Below are 24,851 nucleotides of genomic sequence, written 5' to 3' on the forward strand. Positions count from 1 at the left end.
TATGCAGAAGGCAAACTGCTCATCCATTCGTGATAAACATTTGGGCTGCGCAGGCTCCCTGAGGACGCCTCCTGTGTCTCTGCAGTGGTGCTTTATTGTTCAGAGTATAAGGTCCTTCATCAAGGGGCGTGGCGGGTGATGGAGAGGTGGAAAGCCGGAACAAGAAAGAAGCCTTGAGCTGTGCTGAGGAACCTGGGTCTGGATGATGAGCCAATCACCTGGGAGCCAGTGCAGAAGCTGGAGGCTGAGAGCTAGCGGGGGTGCCATCCTGCTGGCCCAGGTGACTCTCCGAGGGTGGCTCAGGGATAGCAATAAGTCTGACTCCCTCTCCTGCACCCCAGTATAAATCTGGGGCAGACAAGGAAGCATGACTCAAAATGCCAGTCACTGTCCAGAATGACAAAACAGTAGTGTGATCCCAAGAGCTGTTACAGAGAACGCCACGGTGTGAGAGCTTGCTAGAAAGCTTTCGAGCCTGGGTCTGGCTCAGTGGCCTCGCCTGAGTTCTTCCTTTCAGGCATTTATGGAGCAGCCAGCTCTTCGGAGAGAGGGTGTGTCCTCCTTACTGCCCTTCACAGGTCCAGCCTCCTATTTGCTGCTGTGACCAGGAGCCTGTGGGTATGTAGAGGGAAAGCTCCCACCTCAGAAAGTGCTGACGAGAAGCCCACCCCCTTCCCCCACACCCGTGTTAGGTGCCTCTGGGAAGTGGGTAGGTGAAGAAAGGATTGCTCGAAGCTTCCAGCTGCTCTGCCAGAGTTGTTAGAACTCCAAAATAATTTTCTTTCTCTCTCCTAAGCTGAGATTTTTTTTTTCATAAGTCCCAGATGCACCAGATGGGAGGAGGAGACATGGGAGGGAAGCTGTGAGACTCTGGAGAGATGTGAAATCCAGGGCTGGCCCTGCAGCCAGACAGCTTGAAGGAGAGTCTGGGAGACATGAGAGAAAATCCAATCCCACCTGGTCTGGGACTCACACCCGAGCGAGCCTGAGACAGAACTCCCCACGGGCTTTGCAGAGCACGGAGTGCTGGTCTCACCCTCAGAGCTTCTGATTTAGTGGGTCTCTGGTGAAAACCAAAGGTCCTCTTTGCTGTACCAAGTGATGCCTTTGACACAGGAGAGACCCACTGGTTCTGTTGCTTCCCCCTGGAGCCTGAGTATCCTTGGCTTTGGAGAGAAGCTCATAGGTTCTGCCCTGGAGATGATAAACTTCGAGGCTCAGATGAACAAGCCAAGACATAAGGAACTTCTGATAGCCAGCTGGACTCCCTGCTTGCCAGGAAAGGAAATCCCACCAGAAGTGGCACTGACCAAGGTCACATGGTTAATGTGAAGGTAACATTAGGCAGATCCCAAGCAATCTCTGCCTTTCTCTCTACTCCTTCAGTCCATAGAGATTCTTCTCGTATCTCATCTTTCAGGTGTCAGGAAAACGTGTTGGGGTTAAAGGCTGGCAGTTCCTGCTCCATCCTTTAGGGCGTGCCATTTCTCAGCATTCTGATCTAACATCTTCCATGTGCCAACCCTGCCATTCTCCCTGGAGACTTTCTATGGCTCTCAGAGCCCTGTGCACACAGGAAAGATACCGGGGAGCTGGCATCTATCCTCCTGCAGTAGGCCCTAGGCAATGACTGGTGGATGCATGGCCTGACTTCCTCACCATCTGGCAGGGACAGCTTTGAGGTGTGTTCTGTGCTATGACCCAGAATTCCTCTGTGAGGCTGAGCCCGACTGGTCATGCAGAAACTGTCTGGAGGGTATTCCCTTTGCTGGTCTCTCGCGTCCATAACGAGCCTAGTCACTTCTCATATAAGCCACTTGTTTCAAAGCCTCATGCCATGTTGTATTAACTGGGGACAGTGATGGCTGTGTGCACCAAGCACCTATTATCTGCCAGGTGATGTGTCCATGTGACCTTGTTCGATCACCTTCCCAGTGGTCATCATCACCTCAATGTCACTGTCACATAGGATGTCCAGATTCAGAGAGGGGAGGTGACTTGACTGAGCGGTCACTGATAAGCATTTGTCACAACAGGGAGGCTCCACTCTCTGTGTCTCCCTAGGACTTAAGAGTCAAGGCACCCAACCTAGTTCCTGTGGCTCCTGGAGAAGAGGACGTGGTTTGGGATCCCGGGAGATGCCCATGGTTTTCCTGTGGCAGCCAATGGAGGCAGCAGCATGCACCACCCTCCAGCCTTGTTGACTGACGATCCAGTAAGGATAACTTAACATCTACAATAGCAGGGCCATTTTGAGGCTCTCCTGGAGACTCAGGAGACCTCTGAGGAGAGAAAGTTCCTACCTAGGAGCAGCAACAGGATTCCATTTTGCAGTCACAGATGGCCGAAGCTGCAACTTCGTGTTTCGGGCTGTGCCAAAACATTGCTAGTGTGTTAGGGGGACAGAGCACAGTCTTTGTCGGCAGAAGCACGGGATTTTACTTTCCACTTCAGTCTCAAAGCATGGTCCGAAGCAGACATTCTTGCCGTATAAAGAAGCCTGTGTTGGTAATATTGAAGTCATAATTCATGGGCAGTTCAGCAGTTACCCTCGATGGCACCAAGTCCCACATTTCTGGGCAGAAGCTCTAAAAGTGCCCCTCCACTCCCCTGTTTGACCTCAGTTTCCTCAAATGTGACAAGGGAGTCGGCCAAACACAGAGTCATAGCCCTGTGACCTTGTTCTCTCTGGGGGTCCCAGGTTTGACAGGACCTGTGGCTTTCCCTTGGGTCTACTTGGCAAATCCTGGCAGGTCCCTGCCCCAGAGTACAGATCTGTAATTGAGCCTTCAGGACCGTGGTGACAGGCTCAGCTGTAAATCCCAGTTGGAAAGCCGCTGGAGAGATAGATTATCCAGGCTCTTCCTGAGATTGGGGACAGCCTGTGTCGGGAACTCACGTGGGGAGCTGACAAAGGCGTTCCCTGGGGTTGAGACACTCAGTGGAGGGCTCCGATCGACAATGCTTGTCAATACAGAGATGGCATGAGGTCAGCCTGCCGGGCCCAATGCAGATGCTGGCTGGAGGCGGGCATCACTGAATGAAAGTTTTGCCTATTGCACTCTGGGCTCTGGCTTAGTGTCCTCCAGTCATGGCTTTCCTTCCAGAAGGTGTTCTTAGGAGAGGGCTGAGAGAGAATCTCTATAGACAGGTTAAGAGCGAAGATGGTGGAGCTGGGCGTGGTGGTGTGCCTGTAATCCGGGCACTTGGAATTGGCAGGATGACGACGAGACGACTTTGACATAAAGGCTTTCAGGTTTGCCTGGGCTTTTTTTTTTTTTTTTTGCAGGCTGGTGTGTGGTGGGAGGGACAGACGTGAACAGATGGGAGGGGAGCATGGGGCCAGCTGCTTTCCTAAGGGCTGAGTGATTTACTCTGGGCATTAAAAACAATTTGACACAGCCGGGCTTTGCTACGAACCACAGGCCTTGCTTGCTTCACTCAATGGGCCCCGAACCTGTTGAGTTAGGCAGAATGATGTCCCTCCACGCTCACAGACACCATGACCCCCAAGAATCCTGGGGAGGGAAGGAGAGGGGAGGGAAGAGCCACAGAGCTGCTGTCTCCACACTGGGCTGCACCACTCTGTTCACTCTGGTCTCCTGTGGGCAGCCATGGGAATAAAGGGAAAACACAGGGGCGTTAGGGCCCAGCAGACAGGGTCTGTGTCTCAGCACCTTGTGGTCTCAGGGAAACAACTTCCTGTCTAGTTTCTGCCTTTGTAATACAACATACGTCAAAGGACTTTGAAAGGATTAACTGAGATACTGTAACTCTGACTCTGCAGTGTATACAAAAAGCTCCTTGTGTCTGGGTTGGGGACACAAGAGTGCAGAGACGGGAAGGAGGGAAAGACTGGGAGGGGGATAAGGGGGAGGGAGGGAGGGAAATCGTATCTTTTTGTAGTCTTTAAGACATGTAAGGAGTTTTTTTGGTTTATGTTTATTTTTGTTTTTGTTGAGACAGGGTTTCTCTGTGTAGCCCTGGCTGTCCTGGAACTCACTCTGTAGAGCAGGCTGGCCTCGAATTTACAAAAATCTGCCTGCCTCTGCCTCTTGAGGGCTGGGAATTAAAGGCTGACTGTAGGGAGTTCTTTATTCTGATAAATTAGTAAAATTGCAGAAACCAAGATAAGGTATAATAAGTTCTTCCTAACACTTGACCAGGACAGAAGTTTAGCCTTTTTTTTTTTTTTTTTTTTTTAAATACATTGTATAAACTGTTCAGAGCTGTGTCTTCTGTGGAAGGGACTCTTCAGAAAAGCTGACTGCTGCTCCTGACAGCTGGAGAGAGCACAGAGGACTCGGGCCAGCTCCACTTTGCTCCTAATGACTGGGATAAGCAGCCAGACCAAGCTGGCTTTGCAGAAGATGAAGGCTGCCCAAGGGTGCGAAGGGTGCTACAGTCAGTCCCATAGCCAGCCTTCTCTGCAGCCTCCTGCTGGGTCACCTTGGGCAAGTCACTCTGTTTGGAGCCATCAGTTTTTCTTGTCTCAAACAAGGATAATGCCCCTTGTTTTGCTGGGCTTTGGCCTGGTGCGGGACAGATGGACAGAGAGTTAGTGAGGCCAATCAGGAGGTCAAGGTGCAACCCTTCCCAGTCGGCCCTATGCTGTCTCTGCAGCCGCACCTAAGCCGAGAGCTGGACTAACCAGTTGTCAGAGGGCTGTGGGCTGTGGCAGAGGACAAAAGCTGAGTGTAACTAAAGGAGCTTTGCCTTATCCACTTGCCCCAGGGTGCTTATGCTAATCCCATTCCCACCAAAGCCACACGGACTAACGAAGCTGCTTCCACTCCCGGCTCCACGCCATCTGTCAGCAGACCGGCTGGCTCCTCCAGGACAGCCTGGGTCTGAAACCTTGTGAGCCACCTGGAGGCGGGCTGGGCCACCAGGGTTTCACGGGGACTTCATTCATTGCAGTGGGCTCTGCTGAGCCACACGGGGCTGAGTCACTGGTGATCTGGGGAAGAGAGAGAGATGCTCAAGGTTTCTTCTCTCTCTCTCTCTCTCTCTCTCTCTCTCTCTCTCTCTCTCTCTCTTACACACACACACACACACACACACACACACCACACACCCATACAATAAGGACAAATAACTTTCTCTGGGGAGTTCAGTGGCATTACGCGTCCTAGGACAGAAAATGAAGCCAGGGCTGAGGAAGGCTATGGACTGGGCCCAGCCTGGCTTCCTAATCCACACATTCGCTGCAGATGTGCGGCACCCTGATCTGTACAAGAGTCTGCTGTAACACAGAAGAGATTCAGACAGTTCCCACCTGGGAGAGCTTCACACTGGGGCGGAAGAGCAGGCAAAGGCTTGGGGTGCTGCCAGCACTGTCATCAGCCCCTGGTCTATTACTAGGAGTTTTCTTTCTTTTTTGTTTTTGTTTTGGTTTTGTTTTGTTTTGTTTTCGAGACAGGGTTTCTCTGTATAGCCCTGGCTGTCCTGGAACTCACTTTGTAGACCAGGCTGGCCTCGAACTCAGAAATCTGCCTGCCTCTGCCTCCCGAGTGCTGGGACTAAAGGTGTGCGCCACCACGCCCGGCTCAACTGTCTAATTTTTGACACAAGACTCCCACTGAACCTTCAGCTCATTGATTCAGCTACACTGGCTGCCTAGTGAGCCCTTGGGGTCCCCCTCCCCCGATTCCCCAGTGTCGAGATTAGAAGGACAGGGCTTTAAAAACAAAACAAACCAACCAAACAAACAAACAAGCCTAGGGATGCCAGGATCTGAACTAATGCCCTTATGCTTGTGTGGCAAGCACTTGACTAGTGACCGAACCATCCCCCCTCACTGTTGACTTAAGTGACAGAATAGATTTCCCTGGAGACTGGGTCTGTGATCGAGGTGTTGGCAGGGCCTCCTGAGGCCTCTCTCTGCTTTGCACACAGCCATGTCCTTGCTGTGGTTTCCACAAGGTCTCTGTGCAGTTTGCATCCCCGGGCCTCTTTCTGTAACAGCAGCGTCATACTGGAGCAGCGCATTTGTGTAAGGCCTCAGTCCGCCCTGATCACCCCTTCCCAGGACTTTTTCAAACGTGGTCAATTCTGAAGCACAGAGAGGTGGGACTAACATGTAACTTTAGGGGGACACTATCCGTTTACAGACATGTGGTAAGACAGTGGGCAGACGGTGAGAGGTCCGAGAAGGGCACTGAGTAGGGCAGTGGGCCTTTGGTCCAGCCACTGGAGAAAAGGGTGAGGAAGAGGAGGAGAGCTAACTCCCCCTGGAATGCCCCCTGGAATGCCCCCCGGAATGCCCAGGAATGAGGAAGGGATACTTGCTGGGGTTGAGATGGGAAACAAATGTAGACTGTGTTCATAGGATGTTCTCGAGGGCTTGCAGCTCAGAGGCCACTTTCCAGCATAAATAAAGAAGACAGCCATTAAGGATGTAAGCTCTCTTTCAGGCGATGAGATGCCCAGACATTTAGAAATGCATAAATACCAGCCCCTTCTGTACCCTAGACCAGTAGTTCTTCTGCACGTTGTCATGACCCCTAACCATAAAATTATTTTGTTGCTGCTTCAGAACTGTAATTTTGCTAGTTATAAATCATAATGTAAATATCTGATATACAGGATATCGGATGCTCGACCTCCGGAAGAGGTCACAACCCACAGGTTCAGAACCGCTGCTCTAGAACGTTTCATCAAGTTGCCTCTCCAGTTAGGGAATCGAGGCCTGAGAGTTGGGCTTGTCTGAGGTCGCTGGGTAAGTAACAGAGTGCCTGTGAGCAGTCTTCTCAAGGGGCGTCACAGGAGCTGGGGAGAAGCCTGCGCACAGCTTAGCCTGCATGGTCACTGAAGAGTATGGGCTACATGAGCTAGTGAGCTTAGCTCCGCTGTGAAAAACAAGTAGACTGGATCACAGCCCGATGTGCAGAACAACTAGGACTCCATGATGATTCGACTAGATACCGTGGGGGAGGGGCAGGTCTTCCTCAGAGGAGACTCAGGCGTGAGAAGCAGCTGCGGGGGCGCTCCAGGATGTGGGTTGCGCCCACCTCTGTTCCCTGGCTCGGGAAAGCAATGTGGCTTTAGGGACTTGCCCCTAAGTCAGAGAGGGAAACAGTCCCCAGGGAACTCTCCTCAGACAGAGAGGCTCCCACCAGCAGGGATGCTGTGTGCTTGCTCCTGGTGGGCTGGGACTTCATTGTGCTGCTATTCTTGCCCTCAATGATCCCAGCCTAGCAAGGAGCAAATTCTCATACAAACCAGACTGAGGGGCCGTCTGCAAAGCACCCAGCTAATGTTGCCAAAGCCTGGAAAGGCTGTGGGGACAAGAAAAGATGGAAACTGCCCCAGAGCAAAGACGGCTGCCGAGGCACGAAGACTGAGTGCAGAGGACCCTGGTCCAAATCCTGGATTAGAGAGGGAACATTAACAACCATAGTAATGCACCAATAGTGGCCTCGTCATCGTCATCGTCATCGTGACAAATGTCCTACCTGGAGGATACTGACTGAGATGCTCAGTGGGAGAACGTGTTTACCACCAAGCCCCATGATCTGAGGTGACCCCTCAGATTCACTTGGTGGGAGGAGAGATCTGACTACTGAAAGTTGCCCTTTGGGTTGGTGAGATGGCTCAGTGGGTCAGAGCACTGACTGCTCTTCCAAAGGTCCTGAGTTCAAATCCCAGCAACCATATGGTGGTTCACTAACATGAGATCTGACGCCCTCTTCTGGTGTGTCTACAGTGTACTTACATGTAATAATAAATAAATCTTTAAAAAAAAGTTGTCTTCTGACCTACACACACACACACACAAATTTCATTCATTCATTTGTATATTTATTCATTTATTGTGTGCATTGGTGTTTACCTGCATATATCTGCGTGAGCGTGCCAGACCCCCTGGGACTGGAATTACAGTTTTGAGCTGCCAATGTGGGTGCTGGGAATTGAACCAGGGTCTTATGAAGAGCAGGTTAGCTCTTTTAATCGCTGAGCCAACTTTCCAGCTCATGGTTTGTTTGTGTTTGTTTGTTTGTTTGTTTGTTTGTTTTGAGACAGGGTTTCTCTGTATAGCCCTGGCTGTCCTGGAACTCACTTTGTAGACCAGGCTGGCCTCGAACTCAAAAATCCGCCTGCCTCTGCCTCCTAAGTGCTGGGATTAAAGGCGTGCACCACCACCGCCTGGCCAGCTCATGTTTTTTTAATATTAACTTTTTTTTTTTTTTTCCGAGACAGGGTTTCTCTGTTTAGCCCTGGCTGTCCTAAAATTTGCTTTGTAGACAGACTGGCCTCAAACTCACAGGGATTCATGTGCCTCCGACTCTCAAGTACTGGGATTAAAGACATGTACCCACCACCACCCAAGTATATTCTTTCTAGGGAGTTGTTTGTACACAGGGATAAATATTTCCTAGAGCAAGGGTTAGCAGAGTAAGGCCTATCCCCAAATGCAGCCCAGCTCTTGTTTCTGTAAATAAGGCTGTTAGACACAGCTACATACATTTATGCATTCTCTATGGCTGCCTTGGTACCTTAGCAGCAGAGGAGAAACAGAGCGTAAAAGATTTACTACTAGTCCCCTAAATTTTTTTCCGACCCCTTTTCTAGAGTTGCTACTAGGTCCGGTTCTCTGAGAGTGGACTCAGACAGCAGCACACAGGAAGTTCCAGGGGTTGCTCTCAGAATTCAGGAGGGGCTGCCGTTGGGCCTCAGTCAGTCCTGTGACTCGTGCCTCAGGGTCCTCTGCAAGCACTTCAGGTCTGCATGACTTACACGGGGGTGTGAGCTACAGATTATCAGCCCTGAAGTTATCAGAGCCCGTAACCTCGAATCCTGCTCAGGCCATGGCCTCTTAACATTTTAGGACTTATTTTTATCCCCCCCACTCTCCCCTCTCTTCCCTCCTCCCTCTCCCCCCGCCCCCCAGTACATGTCTGTGTGTTTGTGTGTCTGTGTGAATCCGTGCCATGTGTGTGCTGGTGCTCACTGAGGTCCAGAGAGGATGTTGAATCCCCTGGGGCTGAGTTAACAGGTGTCTTGAGGTATCTGATATAAGTGCTGGGACTAGAACTCTGGTCCTCTGGAAGAGCAGCGAATGTTCTTATCAGCTGAGCCATCTCTCAGGCCCCTGCCTACTTTATTAACTGGGGAAGGTGTATCAAGAGGCCAATTCAATCAACTGGGTACCAAAGATGTCGCTTCCTTCCTGCTGTCTGAGCTTTGCATCAGGGCCAAGTGTAATTGACATCTTTGGCATATAGTAATATAGGAAACCGGATGGTCTGTGCTCAGGTGATCTGTCTCCACCAGAATTCTTGACCAGTTGGAAGATGTTTTTTGTTTTGTTTTGAGAGATCTACATAGCCCCGACTGTCCTAGAACCACTATGTAGACCAGGCTGGGCTCCAACTCCGAGAGATCTGTCTGCTCTGCCTGCTGAGTGCTGGGATTGAAGGCGTGTGCCAGCACCGTTGGTCATCCTTGGCGGTAAATGGAGTGGTCTTGCTTTGGATCCCCAGGGGCTACATTGTAGCTTTCCTGTGGGGTCTTGTATACCCTGTAGGTCATTTTTTTACTCTGCCAACCATCTCAGATAACACAGGTTCTACCAGCTCAGAAGGCGCACTCAGCACGGCAGCTTGCAATAGAGTCTGCACCTGCTTGTAAGCCCTTTTCTGTTCTGGACCCTATAATACCTGGTAGCTTTGTGTCAGCCAAACCTGGCGAGGCTTACTGGCCTGGGATTATTTTCTTAATACTAGGAGTATTAAGTACCGGTGGCTGTCAAGACCCTGAATCCTCACAGAGTTCCCTATTCTCTGCAGTGCGTGCTTCCGATATACCAGTGTTTTGCTTATCTGACCCAGTTAGCTGAGGTCTTGCATCTACTGGGTCAGCATGTTGTCTAGGTGGAACAGGTCATTGCAAACTTGTATTATGAGAGGGCTGAGGGCAGGCTGGTAAATGTATACCGATAAACGCATACTGATAAACGTTGACTGTGGGGTGAACTGTTTGTCTTCCTTTCCACAGCCCAGTGGCTACATACCTGGTACCCGAAAACATGCTGATGTGCACATCTGGCCCAGATACAGATGCAGATGCTGACAGAACTACCATTAAGTTTTGCTGTTGTTGTCTGGGATTCCTCTGCTTTGGCAGCAGCTAGAGCTGTGGCTTAGAGATGAGGTGACCTCCAGGCCTCCAGCCCTTAAGCCTCTAAGGATGGCATCCATCAGTGTTCACTGGCAGGGCTGAGCATCTGCTAGAAGTTTTGTTGGCTGGGCCACGTGAGATGGTCCAGCAGGTAGAGGTGCTTGCTGCCTAGTCTGACACCCTGAGATCCACCCGTAGCGTTGGTAGGACAGAATCGCCTCCCCTAGGTCGTCCTCTGACCTCCACCCGCACATTGTGGCATGCATTTCCCAATAAATAGATATAAAAATATTTTTGTTGGCTATTTTATTGCCTTTTCTTTGAATTCCCATAAATCACAATCAAATGCCTTTAAAAGAAATGGTCTGTTTAGGACCAGAGAGACGGCTGAGTATGGTAAAGGCAGTTGCCTCCGAGCTCAACGGCCTGTTTAATCACTGGTACCTACACAGTAGAAGGAGGGAACCGACTCTTGCAAGTTGTCCTCTGGCCTCCACACGTAAACCACAGCATGCACCACCCACACTCCAAATCTGAGTGATTTAAACAACTTTTAAAAGGACATCAGTTTATCATCTTTCTTTATCAGACGGTGAACTTGAGGCTAGAGTCGGTTGTATTTATCCCATGACCTCTGTACCTAGCACATAAGAATTCAGCACCAAATGAATGATTCTGACAAGATAGGAAAACAGCATTGCTTTGGACATCATGGTCCTGTTGGACCTGGAGACCAATCTAGCCTATAGATAATCCTGACAGCAACTATATCGTTTGGGGGGAATTTAAAAGGAAACACCATGTCAAGCTAGCTCTCCTCTGAAGCTTGTGTCCCCTGTTCCCTGTGTCCCCTGCACCAGTGGCAGCTCCCCAGCCTTGTTTCCCTGCATAGGCTGATGCTTTCTGATCGCAGTAATGAGCGGTAACAACTGGACCCTCGTCCCACGTGGGTGGAAACACATTGCCTATCTCAGGGTGAAGCTCGGAGGCCTGAGGCGGCCAGGGAAGAAAACCAAGGTTGACAGCTCCCAGTTTAAGAACCTGATATTCTATAAATGAAAAAAGACCAGCTGCCTGTCCCATCACCATTGAATGCGGTAAGTGAGTTATCTAAGCCTTCTGTTATTTATCAAACCCGGAACTCCTAATGATATCTGTTTGGGCAACTCTAAACTTCATTTGTCAAAAAAAAAAAAAAAAAAAAAAAAGTCTTCAATTTGCTGAATCTGAAGTTGGTGAGGTTTTTTTTTTTTTTTTTTTTTTTTTCCCCCTCTCTAGGCCCTAAATTGTAGAGTGTTTTTCAAAGGTTGTTTCTCTTTATCTATTTCCAGAAGAACCATTTTATCTTGACTGCCTCCCTTAAAACCTTCTCTGGTCACCTATACCTGAGGGCCAATTGGCTAACGCATTCAGGACTCCTGAGACATGTTTTTGCACACACCTCTCCTCTGTCCCTGCACTATATCCAGTGATCCACTGCGCAGAGCGGGGCTTCCTCACGCTGCCGAGACCCCTGGCCATGCTTCCAGCCTTGCTGTGGAGATGAACCTTCTGGGACCCTTTCCTCCTCTGAGTAGCTATTCACTCGCTTCCCCACCTCCTCAACATGTAAAACAAATGTCTACAGTAAACACCCGACAGGCCACATTGTAATTATTTACTTACCGGTCCTCCCTGGACTAAGAGCCCCTCAAGTGGAAATTCTATCTCGTTCGTTACTATCCCTAGTGCCACTCTAGTCCTTGGCATACAGAAGACACACAACATTTATTTGTTGACTGAATGAATGAAAATAAGGAGACTTAGTCCCTACCCAAAGGACCAGGACTTAAGACTTCAATTTAAGCACTGGAAAAGGATCAATAAGCTCTGGAGTGGATTCTAATGGTATGGTTCCTCTAGCAACTGAACACATGTATTAGACAGAGAACACCCAGCCTTACAGGAGCAACCCTTTCATTTCTAACCATCTGGAGCCTGCAAGTACTTCTCAGCAGGAGGGCAGGCAACCAGACCAGAGCTGGCTGCAGCTTCCTCCTTTCCATGGGCTCACAGCAGCTCCAGTAGCACCCGTGGAAATTCTGTTCATGCATCAAGGAGAAAACGGCCACCAAGAACGCAGCTGCTTTCCTTATCGCCAAGACATCTTACCCTCCAGCTGACACCGATGACATCTTTTGGGTAGCAAGCAATTTGTTCTTAACTCACTCTGGACCCCTAAGTTAGGAGAACTCCTGGGTCGCTTATGAAGAAGGCCTTCTCTTCCCCCTCTCTCCTTCCCCTCGTCTCCTCCCTAGAGCCAGGTATCACCAACTTGACCAATCCAAATGCTTTAGAAACTGCCTGTTGCAGGATATTTGATCACACTGTGAGATTGCTATTTGCTGAAAAAACAGAAACAAAACCAAAAACCTGTTTCTAGTTGTGATGTGGCTCAGCCCTTAGCACACACCATTAATCCCAAACAATGAAGGCTGGAGTTAGTTTGTAGAAGGAAGCATGTATGTTTGAAAGTGGCATCTAATTGAGTGATAAAATGATGAATCAGAGAAAGGTTTGACAGAATAGGATCTGCCCAACTCTCATAAGAAGAGAGAGGAAAGGGAGGCTACTTAAGAGAGCAGTACAGAGAGAGAGAGGTGGAGGAGGGAGGGGGAGGGAGAGAGGAGACAGTCTGGGAGAGTTTTACAGAGACAGGTTGCAGAAAGAACAAGCTAGACACAGGAGAAGACAGAATGAGGCAGAGAATGAGAAGGAGCCAGAAGATTAGAACAGATGCTAAAGTTAGTATGAGGCCAAGCAGAGCAATTCAGGAGAGGCCGTGAGAAAAGTCAGATTGAACCAGTTAGCATGGAGAGGAGTTTGACCCCGAACAGCTAAGTTGAATCAGCCAGCCAAGTCTCAGAACAAGAAAGGGTGAGCTTATTCAGCAGTAAGTCTCAGAAGCGAAAACATTTTAGGCCTAGATTAGATTGTCAGAGGCTAGAAGTGTCCAGGACAGGTGTAGATTAGCAGACAGAGGCAGTAAGCCTCAGAGAGGACAATTACAACAGGAACATGAAAGTCACACTTCACACTTGCCCGACATGCTGTCTCCCGGACAGCTAGACCTGTCACTTGTCCCTCTACTTCTGCGGCTTTCCACAGTTTGCCTTCTCTGCTGAGTAAGCACCTCAACCATGCAGGTATCCCTTCCTCCAGGAAGCATCCCTGATTTAATTAGACCCGCTCCTCTTTTCTCACTGCGGGTTGCTCAATTATACAGTCAACAGCTATGGACACCTAACTGGCACCGGGCTCTGTTCCTGGTACTGGAGACTCAGAAGGGAGGAAAACTCAAACACTACTTCCAGGAACTGGAAGCTCTCCAAGTGGGGAGAAAGAGTAGAGACACAAAGCAGCAAATAAGATTTAACTTAAAAGCCTCCCAGCATTTAAGGGGCTGAGGCAGGGGCAGCTCAAGTTTCAGGCCTGTGTGGGCTGCGTGGCAAGACCACCTCACAACAGTCATGCGAAATAACTGCGAAGAGTGGTCAGCGAAGACAGGGAAATAAGGCAAAGGCTCTTTGTTCTGCGGCACTGGGGATCTAACAAACTCAGGGCCTCGTGTAAGCGAGGCAAGCGCTCTCCTGTGAGCTATGTTCTCAGACCTAGACCAGGTTAAAGTGCTACAGAATATTTGTAAGGAAGAGAAACTGTACTTATGGTTATCTGCGGGGCAATGGACCGACCGTGCCAGGAAATTTGATAAGGTTGTGTGGATTCGGAAGCCCGGCACCTCATACCAGAGGACAGTAAGTGCTTCACCTGTTCCCCTGTCATGTGACCACGACACCCCATGGAGAGGATTGGTCATGTAGGTGCAGCATCCCAAGTCCTTCCACGTGCAGATGAGGCATCCCTAACATCTCAGACCAAGCCAATAGAAAGCATCTGCTGTCAGACCCTTAATCCACCCCAAAATGTATATTACATAAGACCCTACCCAGAAGGCATAACACAGCGGTGTAAGAATTACTCCAAGGGTCTTCTGAGAGCTGCTGTCATACAAGAGCTGCTGTAACACTTCCTGCTGGAAGCTTCCCGGGCCCACTGTGGTCACTTCCCACTCAGTGGTCCCTGACAAGGTCCCCACTCCCTGCGCCCGCCCTCCCCGACCCCATGTGGTTGAGCTTCTGCTCCCTGCATGAGCAACAGTGGCCCTCCCTTCTCGAGCCAGCAACCTGCCCCCTCTCCCCCTCCCCCCCACCCTGGGGTAGCAAAAGCAACACTCCTGGACAGATCCAGCTAGGCAGGAGAAATGAGCAGGGGTGAAGAACTACAAGCCCCCTATCACTCATCTCAGACCAGGGAACACTTGCAATGCAGACAGCATCCTCCCTGACCCTTCCATCCTTGCTTTGCAAACAATCCCTTTCCCTTTCCTTCCCACATTCTCTCCCTCTCTCTGCTTCCACACACCAGTTTACAGTCTTCCTCCAGCCTTGCTATCTTTTTCAGGTTCTGTGTATGTGTTTGCGTGTGTTTTGGGACAGGATCTTACTATGTAGCCCTGGCTATCTTGGAACTCACTATGTAGAACAGGCTGGTCTGCCTCTGCTTCCAAAGTGCTAGGATAAAAGGTGTGTGCCACCAACCTGGCCTCCCTCCAGTTCTCATCCCACCATGAACTTTACCAGCTGCCTCCTTTCTACCCCATTTACTCTGTCCACGCTCTTTCCCTTTTCCTGCTCCAACCTCCTCTTTCCTCCCCTCCTCCCCGCCCCCACCCCCCTTTTGGAGACAGAGTCTTGTTATATAGCTCCAACTGGTTTGGTACTTGCTACATAGCCCAAAGTGGCCTCAAACGCATAGCAATCCTTCTGTCTCAGACCCCTGAGTGCTGGGATTACAGGCAGGAGCCATCATGCTCAGTTCTGTAGTATGCTTCATGGGGGAAACTATGCCTCTTGTTTTAGTACATCTCAGTTTATTATTACTTTTTAAAGAGCAAGTACCATTTACATAATCATCCAAGCAGACACATGTAGATGTATTTCATTGAAAATCTTCACGTATGCATTTTTCTTCTTACAGCAGTAAGTCACTGCAAGAGAAATTTCATTATGCATCTTCAACAGAGGCTGTATTCAAATGAACCCCGAGGTGCAGGGAGGCTTCAGGCCAGCTCCTCATTAGAGGCCTCAGCATGGGGGCTCAGGAGCCCCTCCCCGAAGGTCTTCCAGGGAGAGCTGAAAGGCTCAGATAAGTGAGCGGTGGCAAGCAGGGCTGGTCGCAGGCTCCAGTGGGCTCACCCCTGGGGTAGAGCAAAGAGAGCAGACGGGAGTTCTGAGAGGCTTCGGAGCTGTCTAAACTCAGGGGGCTGGAACCGCGTGAGGAGCAGCGGTAATTGAGTTTCAGTTACCTGCAGGGTGGCGAAATAAAGTGGTAACTTCATCTGCTGACATGGGGGAGTTTAGAGGTGTCCTTGGCAAGCTCACAGTGAAACCTGTCACCCTTCCATTGTGCTGGGTGATGGTGACTGGATGGCACTTCCCAGTGACAGCCCCGTTCATCCCGTCAGGCAGCGCCAGCGCAAGGCAGCTAATGAAGCCGCCCCCACAGGCCTATCTCCCAGGGCTCCCCACGTTCTGTCTGAAGGAATGGCACCATGGGAATATCCAGCACAGCCAACATCCGCATCACCCAAACTCAAAAGAGGCTTTGAATGGTGGCGCGAGGCCCGGTGCTGGGCCCGTCCCCGGGTCACTTTTTGTGGGTCTGTACAAACGTGCCGACCGGCAGCGCTCCGCTCTTCACCTGCTCCCGGATCTCAGCTCGGTGCTTTAATGTGAAGACCAGAGCGCGTACCGTCCTCCGGTAGGGCCCGTTAATGAGCCGGGAGCAGAGATGAAACGTTTCCCGCTCAATATTTTCAACCAGTAGGTGATCCATCTGAAAAACAGCAAAATTATCAAATTAGGGCCTTGCGTTGCATAAGGATTAAAGCAAGAGAGGCTGGCGCTCTCTGCTCTGGGGCTTCCATTAATCAACTGAAATTCAAGGACATCTACTTCCTGTCACAAGAGAAACAGGAAGAGCAAATTAATTCCACCCTGGCAATTAAGGAACAAGGCCATGTGCTTTGTGACAGGGACCTCATTCACAGCCCCTGCCGGGTGGTAATATTTGCCATTATAACAGGAAACCGGCACCAGGCCCTGTGCTTTACCAACCAGGAAGCGGGGGCCCAAGGATAATAAATCAGAGTGACGATGCGTACCTCTTTGTTTTAAACGTGCCTTTTAACTTCATATAACATCTTAGATGTGCTGGTCTGGACCCTGGGATGCTTACAGAGCAGTTTATAAATCATGCTCATGTTTAATATTCGTAACTGATTATCACGTTTTACATCTGAGGAGGAGTTTCACAACTGAAGGGGCAGGGCTGGACACAGCCTGACTCCAGAGTTCAAGCATTCTTCCCTTCAGCAGAGACACTCCTTGGCTGAGTCTGGATGGGGAAGCCAACCGGACAGGGTCTCTAACAGTGCGGGTGATCTGCCCCAGGTCCAGGCCAGGCCGAGGTCATAGACCTAATCAAGGGCAGCCTCTGTGGCTGGTCAGGGACTTCCAACCAAGCCCACTTTTCCAGGCCCACCTCCTAGTAGCCAGGGCTGCCTTTCCCTAGGAATCACTCTGCTGGTTTATGTCAATTTAACACCAGGTAGTCATCTGAAGGAGGGAGCTTTAACTGAAAATGTCTGCGGAAGGTCAGGCTGCAGGCAAGTCCGTATGGCCTGCCTGCCTGCCTGCCTGCCTGCCTGTCTCTCTCCCGCCCTCCCTTCCTCCCTCCCTCCTTTTTTGTTTTTTAAAGAAAGGGTTTCTCTGTGTAGCTCTGGCTGTCCTGGAACTCATTCTGTAGACCAGGCTGGGCTCACACTCAGATCTGCCTTCCTCTGCCTCTGCCTCCCAAATGCTGGGATTAAAGAAAGGCATATGCCACCACACCTGGCTGTAGAGCATTTTCTTATTTTGTGGTAAGGCCTAGTCCACTGTGGGTAGTACCACTCTGGGTTGGTGGTCCTAGGTTCTGTAAGAAAGCAGGGTGAACAAGCCAGGGGAGGCAAGCCAGTAAGCAGCACCCCTCCATGGCCTCTGTGTCTCCTGCCTCTGGGTTCCTGCCCTGCTTGAATTCTTGCCTTGGCTTCCCTAAGTGAACTGTAATTCAGGGTGTTTCATCACAGCAACAGTAATCCTAACCAAGACACTCTGCTATGTTGGTATGTCAAGTTTAAGCAACCCCTACTCCAACACACACACACACACACACACACACACACACACACACACACACACACACAGGGAAAATAAAAAAACCTTAGTGCAAAGACTGAGAGTTCTTTAGGCTGCAACAATGTCCTCAGCGTTCCTTGATCACTGTCACAATACACTGCAGTTCCCCTGGTAAAACATCCTTCCAAATTGGAATCCTATTTACTTATGTACTGACTGGTGCTGGACACTGAACTGGGAACCTTACACGTGCTAGGCACAGGCTCCAGCACTGAGTTGTAGTCACAGCCCAGACCAGTTCATTTCTCTCTCTTCAGCCCTTCTTAGGCACTTAGTGTGGCCACGACACCCGGCTCAGTAAGAGTTTCTATTGCTGTGACAAACACCGAGACCAAAGCAACTTGGACGAGGAAAGCGTTTATTTGGCTTAGGCTTCCACATCATTGCTCATCATCAAAGGAAGTCAGGAACCTGGAGGCAGAAGCTGGTGCAGAGACCATGGAGGAGTGCTGCTTACTGGCTTGCACGCCCGTCTTCCTTCTATCACCCAGGATGAAATCCATTAGTTACCAAATGCTAAGGTTTGCTTAGCTTCATGTGCAAGGAAGCTTTTATAAAAAGGGGGCGTGGTTATCAAAGGAAGAGGGCATGCTTCTGTTTCCACAACAGGTCACAGCCATGCCATGGGAATGAAGTACACACACACACACACACACACACACACACACACGCACATTCAGATAGCTTTGACATTCAGATAGCTGGACCCTCATATATGCACCATTCAGCAGTCACTACTCTCTCAGGTCTGATCTGGGGGATCCAGCGCAAAAGATCCTATTCTCCTCTGGACACTCACAGCATAGAAAGATGGCACGTTCTCAGACATCATGGCGGTAGTGCCTTTGATCCCAGCACTCAGGAGGCAGAGGTAAGCAGATCTCTGAGTTTGAGGCCACCAGCCTGGTCTACACAGTGAGTTCCAAGACAGCCAAGGCTACACAGAGAAACCCCTGTCTAGAAAATACCACCACCACCATCAGAGAGCAAGAGAAGAGAGGCTATGTAACATATATAGATAACGTAGGGCATCATAGATAACCACAGGGCATGAGCGCCAGGCACAGTGGTGTATATCCTAACTCTTAGGAGACCAAGGCAAGACAAGCCAGTTCAAGACTAGCCTGAGCTTTAGAGGAAGATCATGTCAAATATAAGCAAACAAAGCAAAGGGTGGACCTGGGGCAGCATGGCCAGGGCTGTGCTGGAGTGTAACGGACAACAGGCGCACCTAGGAGTTCTCATGCTTCCTGCTAAGTCCAGGGCAGTCGGAGTAAAGACAGAGATGCATACAAAGTGCCACATACAAAGCCCCGCTGTTTAGATAGCTTCCCTGCATGAATGAAAGCTACTTTTGACTGATCCAAACCCGTTCAGTGTTGATTCTGTTCCAGCGGGTCCTAACTTGGTGCTTTAGGTGACAGACGGGTGCTTCTGAGTCTCTTTGGGACCCTGAGAAAGAGGGATCTTTCTGTGAGGTGTATCTGCTGACTGGGTGGGAATGGGAACAAGACCCACCACACCCCCCAACCAAACCTGAGGCAGTTACTGGGTGCAGTCACCAGATCCTGTCTTTGTAACAGAGATCATGGTCTCTGTGCTGGTTGGTTCTTTGTGGGTTTGACACAAGCTGGAGTCATCTAGGACGAGGGAACCTCGGCTGAGGGAACGCCTCCATCAGACTGGGACGTGTGAGCCAAAGAAACCCGTTCCTCTGCAAGCTGCTCTGCACCATGGTGTCTATCACAGCTACAGGAGGCAGACGAGACAGCCTGTCCCACTGGGCTCTGCTTCCTGTCCTGAGCCACGCTCACCACCAACTCTTACTGCTTAGTTCTCTCTCCCCATTCTGCATATTCTCTCACCACAACTTGCACTTCCTTGTAAGACCCCCCAAACCCTAATCCCAGACTAGAAAGGGGATGGCACCTAGCACAGATAACCAGGGGTTGATATGGCCAGGTGTGGTGGTCACCCTCATAACCGCGCCTTCTGTTTCAACACTTGTGCTGTTTTCTTTTTTCTTTTACTTTCTTTTACTTTCTTTTTTTGTTTGTTTTTTTCGAGACAGGGTTTCTCTGTATAGCCCTGGCTGTCCTGGAACTGTATAGACCAGGCTGGCCTTAAACTCAGAAATTCACCTGCCTCTGCCTCCCAAGTGCACCACCACGGCCTGGCTTGTGCTGTTTTCTTAGTTTTCTTAGGATGGAGAAGCTGACTTGCTGCTGTTATCTACTGGTGCCTGTAGGCGGACCGTGTATTACTCAGTTGTCTAATTCTGGACCAACTGGCCAGAGCTGGGGGAACACAGCGAGCTGTGTCTCAGAGGAGTGGGCTTGGTAAGACATGGCTCCACACTCAATCACCATGTCTGTGAACTCTCTTGACCTTACCTCTGTGCGAAGACTCCACAAGCTGCTCTAACTGTGTGTTTATTCCCCAGCAGACAGTGAGCACCTCTGGGCTGACCTCGTACACAAGACTCACTTCCTAGTTTTCTGTGCCCAGCGCAGATGTAGGTGCATAGTACGTGCTTGACAAATACCTGTTGAGTGAATATTGTTTCTCCCCGTTCACACTTCCCCTTTCTCATAGCAGATAAAATGTAAATTAGAGTTCCATTTTGTTTTCTAGTTCATAAAATCCTACTCCTCTTATAACAGCGGGCTCACCTGACATCTTTTTCATGAAACCTCGAGTTCCCAGATCATACTGTTGTGTGTGCACACCAACTGCTCCCAAGGGTCACTCTTTCTGCAAGCCTTATAGTTCTATTTGTCACTCACAAGCTCTAAGCCAGGGGAGGGGAGCTTTTTAGAACAGGGAGGCAATTCTTCAGGCTTGTATGATCCCCTGGCACCTAGCAGATCCCATATCTGTTGATCTGTATATTCATCGGAGGCAAACTTTAGTACAACTGGGTTTGTACACACTTCCCTACACTTCTTTTTGACCACTGGGCACATTTGTGAGAGAGCTGGTCAAAGCCAGGGGCACAGTCTGAATCCATGAATCCATTAAACAAAGAAAAAAAAAAAAAAAACGCCAACAGTCCTGTGTGAGAATATACCCCTGAGCTGGACCTCATTAGCACCATCTGCGACCAACTGGGCCACCAACCAGTGTCTCAACTCTTAATGATATGGCTCCCTTTAGAATCAGGTTCATTTTTTAAAATAACATAATAGGAAAATGATCCCAGGCCGTGTGTGAGGTAGGAAGGAGAGTGGATAATGAGGAAAGGGACGTAAGAGAATGAGTCGCCAGGGGATGCTCATGTGAGGAGAGATCTAAAGGACTGGGGAGAACAAAGGCCCTGGAAGGGAAGGGGAAAGGGAACGGGCTGGCTTCAGCAACAGCATCGTATTCGTCTGGTCCATTATTCCAGGAACAAGGAAGGAATCCATGAACATGGAAAGCAAGGTCTGCAGCGTGATAAAGAGTGAACCTTCGGGGGGGGCGCATTCTTCACACATGACTTCCACAGTTCAAGCATGCGCCGAAACAGAAACACGGGAGATTTGGGATTTGCAAAAACACATGCTAGGATAAATGGAAAAAGTTTCGGTTGCTGGGCTGGCAACTTAGGTTTACTACTGTGTGATGAAGCGCGTTTACAGAGCCCTGCTGTCTGATGCAGGCAACCAACACTGGTGACTGTCAGAGACGAGGGTCAGGTGGGTTGACCTGACCGCAGTACAGAAATGACAGGCGTGAAGGTTAACTTATGTAATTATGTAAAAGGATTTGTGTCAATCTTTTGGACATACCAAACTAAAAACTACCATCAAGGCTGTTTACGCAAGGTAGACAGGGTGTTTGTTTTTCTTTTTTGAGCCAGGAAGAAGCATACTTTTTTTGAGTAAGTTACATACTTCAAATTTTTGAAATTTACTCCTTGAGAACAAACCCTCTCAGCTCTACTGAACCTGATATTCTTTCCAATTATGTCAGAAAGCACTAACGAATGTATCACTTTTTAAACTTCACTTTGCAACACTTGAGCGCTTACCACTTGATGTGCCATTTAAAGGATAATTAATGGATAAACTAAAAGGATAATTATTATGGAGTTTAATATAGCAGGCAAACTGCTCATTAATCCTTACAAGCATGGCTTCGTTATTATCATTTACTTAAAAAGATACCACAGGGAACTGATATTTACCACCACATTAACTACGTATTATAGACCGCACTGTATGTTTCGGCAGTAATCCTGGTTTATTTAAAAAATAAGCTTTATTTAAAATATCGAGTCTGTTGGCTAATCGATACTCTAGAAAATTACTTACAACTTTCACATTTTCTCTCTTCATTATTCATCTCAAAGCTTCCTTTAGAAAAAGTTAAGCTACCTTACAGCATAGTGAGTCTCTGCACTGTCAGACAGACAGTAAAGCTCATATACATGAGAAATAAAGATACACAGAACAGGACATATAAGATGATAGTAATGGAGATTGAGCAAGGTTCACCAGACAACACAAATATAAATAATTATGTCAATTTTCTGGGAGGTTATTTAAATAATCAATAAAAATATCTTATGGGACATTTGGCAAATAATTTGCCCTAAATAAATCTTGGATAACCATAGCTTGTCTGACATTTCATTAAAAAACTATAATAATTCACCATAAAAGAAAACACACCAAAATGTTAACAACATTATCTCTAGGTGGCAGGTTCAATGGTAAAACTGGTTTTTTCTTTCTGTATCTATTTCATTTGGTATTTTAAGTTTTCATTTTTAAAAACCCCAAGTCCTTCTTTAAAAGTGTGGACAATAAACTGTATGTCCGTTTGCTTCCTTTCCTGGAGAAACACTTGAGACAAAAAGGAGATGCAGCGGCAGACGTAGCGTGTAAGCCAGGCTCTGAGTTCCTTCACTAAAGGGTTTGCTGTCATCTCTTCGTGGATGGGCTGTGCATGATGTGCGTGGGCACATAGGGTCCACATGGAGGCCAGGTCAGGGAACAACCTTGTGGAGCCACTTCTCTCGTCCCCTCTAGATGTGTTTCTGGGATCCTGGTATCAGGCTTGGACTGGCAGTACCTTCACCCAGGGAACCACCAGGCCGGCCCCAAACTCCTATGTGTGCTAATGTATTCTTTAAGGATATTTCTATAAGGAGAACTTACAGTAGGAAAAATGTGGGTGCCATATGTATTTTGACAACATTAGCTTCTTTATTTTTTGAGGCAGGCTCACTATGTAGCCCAGGCTGACCTGGAACTGAATATGTATCTCAGGTTGGCTTTGGACCTACAGATCTGTATACCTCTACATACTCAGAGCTGGGATTAAAGGTGTGTGCCACCACACTGGTTCATGATTAATATTATTAATAATGAACAAAATCTTGTCCATATGTCTACATCAAACTAATCATCTGGTCTCCAGGCTATGGGGTTACAGGGGATGTGGGGTTACAGGGAATATGCCTGTGGTGTTGATTCTATGCCACAGATCTGAAGGTACAGGGCTTGACCAATAATGAGGGAATAGTCTTTTTTCTTTATTGCCAGTGATATTTTACAACACTTCAAAATTTTTATTTCAATGGAAGAAAAAGAACTGAAATGGAAAGAAACCAACATTCATTTAAATGACTTTTTGTTAGTTTTGAGACAGGGTTTCTCCGTGTAGCCCAGGCGGTCCTGGAATTTGCTCTGTAGACCAGGCCGGCCTCAAACTCACAGAGATCCTCCTGCCTCTGCCTCCCTGTGCACCACCACCTCCTGACCATCAAATGACTTCTAACCAGTGGCACCACAGACTATTTCCTTATATAAACTGTTCATTTAAGTTTCCCAAGAACTTTAGGTGGTAGGATTCCGAGTCTGTCACAGGTGAGCATGGGCCTCAGCGATGCTGAGGAATATGTCTGAGGTACACAATGGACATGTGAATTGGAGCCTGGGTCATGGTAGTTCCAAAGCCAACATGCAACACTGTCTCCCCAAATGCTTACAGATCCAGATTCCTTAAAGAATAACCTACCAGTTGAATTTAATGTGTTGAATAGCTCAACATTTTCGTGTATGTGCATGTGTGCATGCGTCTGTATGGTCAGGTCCCTGGAGCTGTAGTTATGCAGGTGGCTGTGAGCCAACCAGTGGGGTGTTGGGAACTAAACTTGAGCCCACTGCAAGAGCATCAAGTGCTGCTCTTGACTGCTGAGACATCTCCAGCCCTGAGAATAACTACAGACTGGGCCTGATGAAGGCGAGAGCCCGTCCTGGGAACACAGGCTCATTTCATTAGGAGCCCCACAATCCCACAATCACAGTTCAAGCAGGACCTTACCTTCAATTCCAAGGCTTCTGAAAGTAATTTCTGGGCATTTTTTCTAAATGACTCAGTTTTTGGATCGCTCCGGACTTCAATAGAAGGTCTGTCCAAATGTTTTTCAATGAAAGTCTTCCACTCAGTGTAAACTTCTTTGGCAAGACCAGCCACCTCTGGGTCCGAGTGCCTGCGCATCTTGTTCACAGCATGACCTAGAACAGGCAGGAGAGAATCAGAGGACATACAGCTCTGTCTCCTGGAAGGCACAGTGCTGCAGGATAGCCCATCACACTCTGGAGCCAAGATTGTGTTAGTTACCAGAAAAACCTGTTTCTAGTTGTGGTGTGGCTCAGCCTTAGCACACACCTTTAAGCCAAGAGCTTTCTGTTTGAATACTGTAAACAGGATTTAATAAAGTCAACCTTGGATCAAGAGGAGGAGAGCAGCTGACAGGAAGTGAACGGAGGATTACTAAGAAGAAAACAGAGTAAGAGGGAGTCAGGAGGACGGATAGAGACGCACAGGAGTAGAAGGGAGAGACATCAGTCTGAAGATATTTTTTTTTGTACCAGGCATGACATTCCTACTGGGCTCCTGGCTGAGGCGAAAGGTCAGCTGTGTGCTTTCTCTGCCTCTGAGATAGCAGGCTTTCACCCCTGTGTCTAGCTCCTGCATCCTTACTGGTAAAATGAAACAACTGAGGTTTACACAGGTCTCGACAGGCTGCTGTGTGGCCCTGAGGAGGACTCACATACTCAAAGATGCAGAATTCTGTGCAAGCGAGGTGTGTTTCATGGAGGTGAAATGAGACAATCCCTGGGGACTGAACTGGCCAATGTAGCAAGTCAGTCAGAAAGAACAGAGAAGGCGGGCATGGCGGCCTATGCCTTTAGACCCAGCACTCAGGAGGCGAGGCCAAGGCAGCAGATCTTGCGGAGTTCAAGACCAGCCTGGTCTACGTAGGGAGTTTAGACCAGTCAAGGTTAGTGAGAGCTTGTCTCAAACAACAGCAGAAGGGGAAGGTTCCAAAATTGCAATAAAAGAGAATGAATTCAACATTTATCTTTTTTGGAATCTTACTATATATATATATTTTGT

The 24,851-nt window shown here is 48.7% G+C and overlaps 1 protein-coding gene across 3 annotated transcripts in view; it reads right to left on the reverse strand.

Annotated features, from left to right (window-relative positions):
- Positions 1 to 10,418: 10,418 nt before the first annotated feature.
- Positions 10,419 to 24,851, reverse strand: part of Tceanc2 (transcription elongation factor A (SII) N-terminal and central domain containing 2) — a 44,205-nt gene continuing 29,772 nt past the window's right edge. For 2 of the 3 annotated variants that reach the window (XM_017320351.2, XM_006503274.3), the window contains 2 exons: positions 23,772 to 23,965; positions 15,072 to 16,056 (listed from right to left, as the gene is read on the reverse strand). In XM_017320351.2, the coding sequence (XP_017175840.1) occupies positions 15,868 to 16,056; positions 23,772 to 23,965 (383 nt within the window). In that variant the 3' untranslated portion in view covers positions 15,072 to 15,867. Of the gene's footprint in view, positions 16,057 to 23,771; positions 23,966 to 24,851 lie in introns of all 3 variants that reach the window. The other variant, NM_025617.2, reaches the window with a different exon arrangement.

This window comes from Mus musculus, chromosome 4 (assembly GCF_000001635.26).
Source record: "Mus musculus strain C57BL/6J chromosome 4, GRCm38.p6 C57BL/6J".
Taxonomy (NCBI): Eukaryota; Metazoa; Chordata; class Mammalia; order Rodentia; family Muridae; genus Mus; species Mus musculus.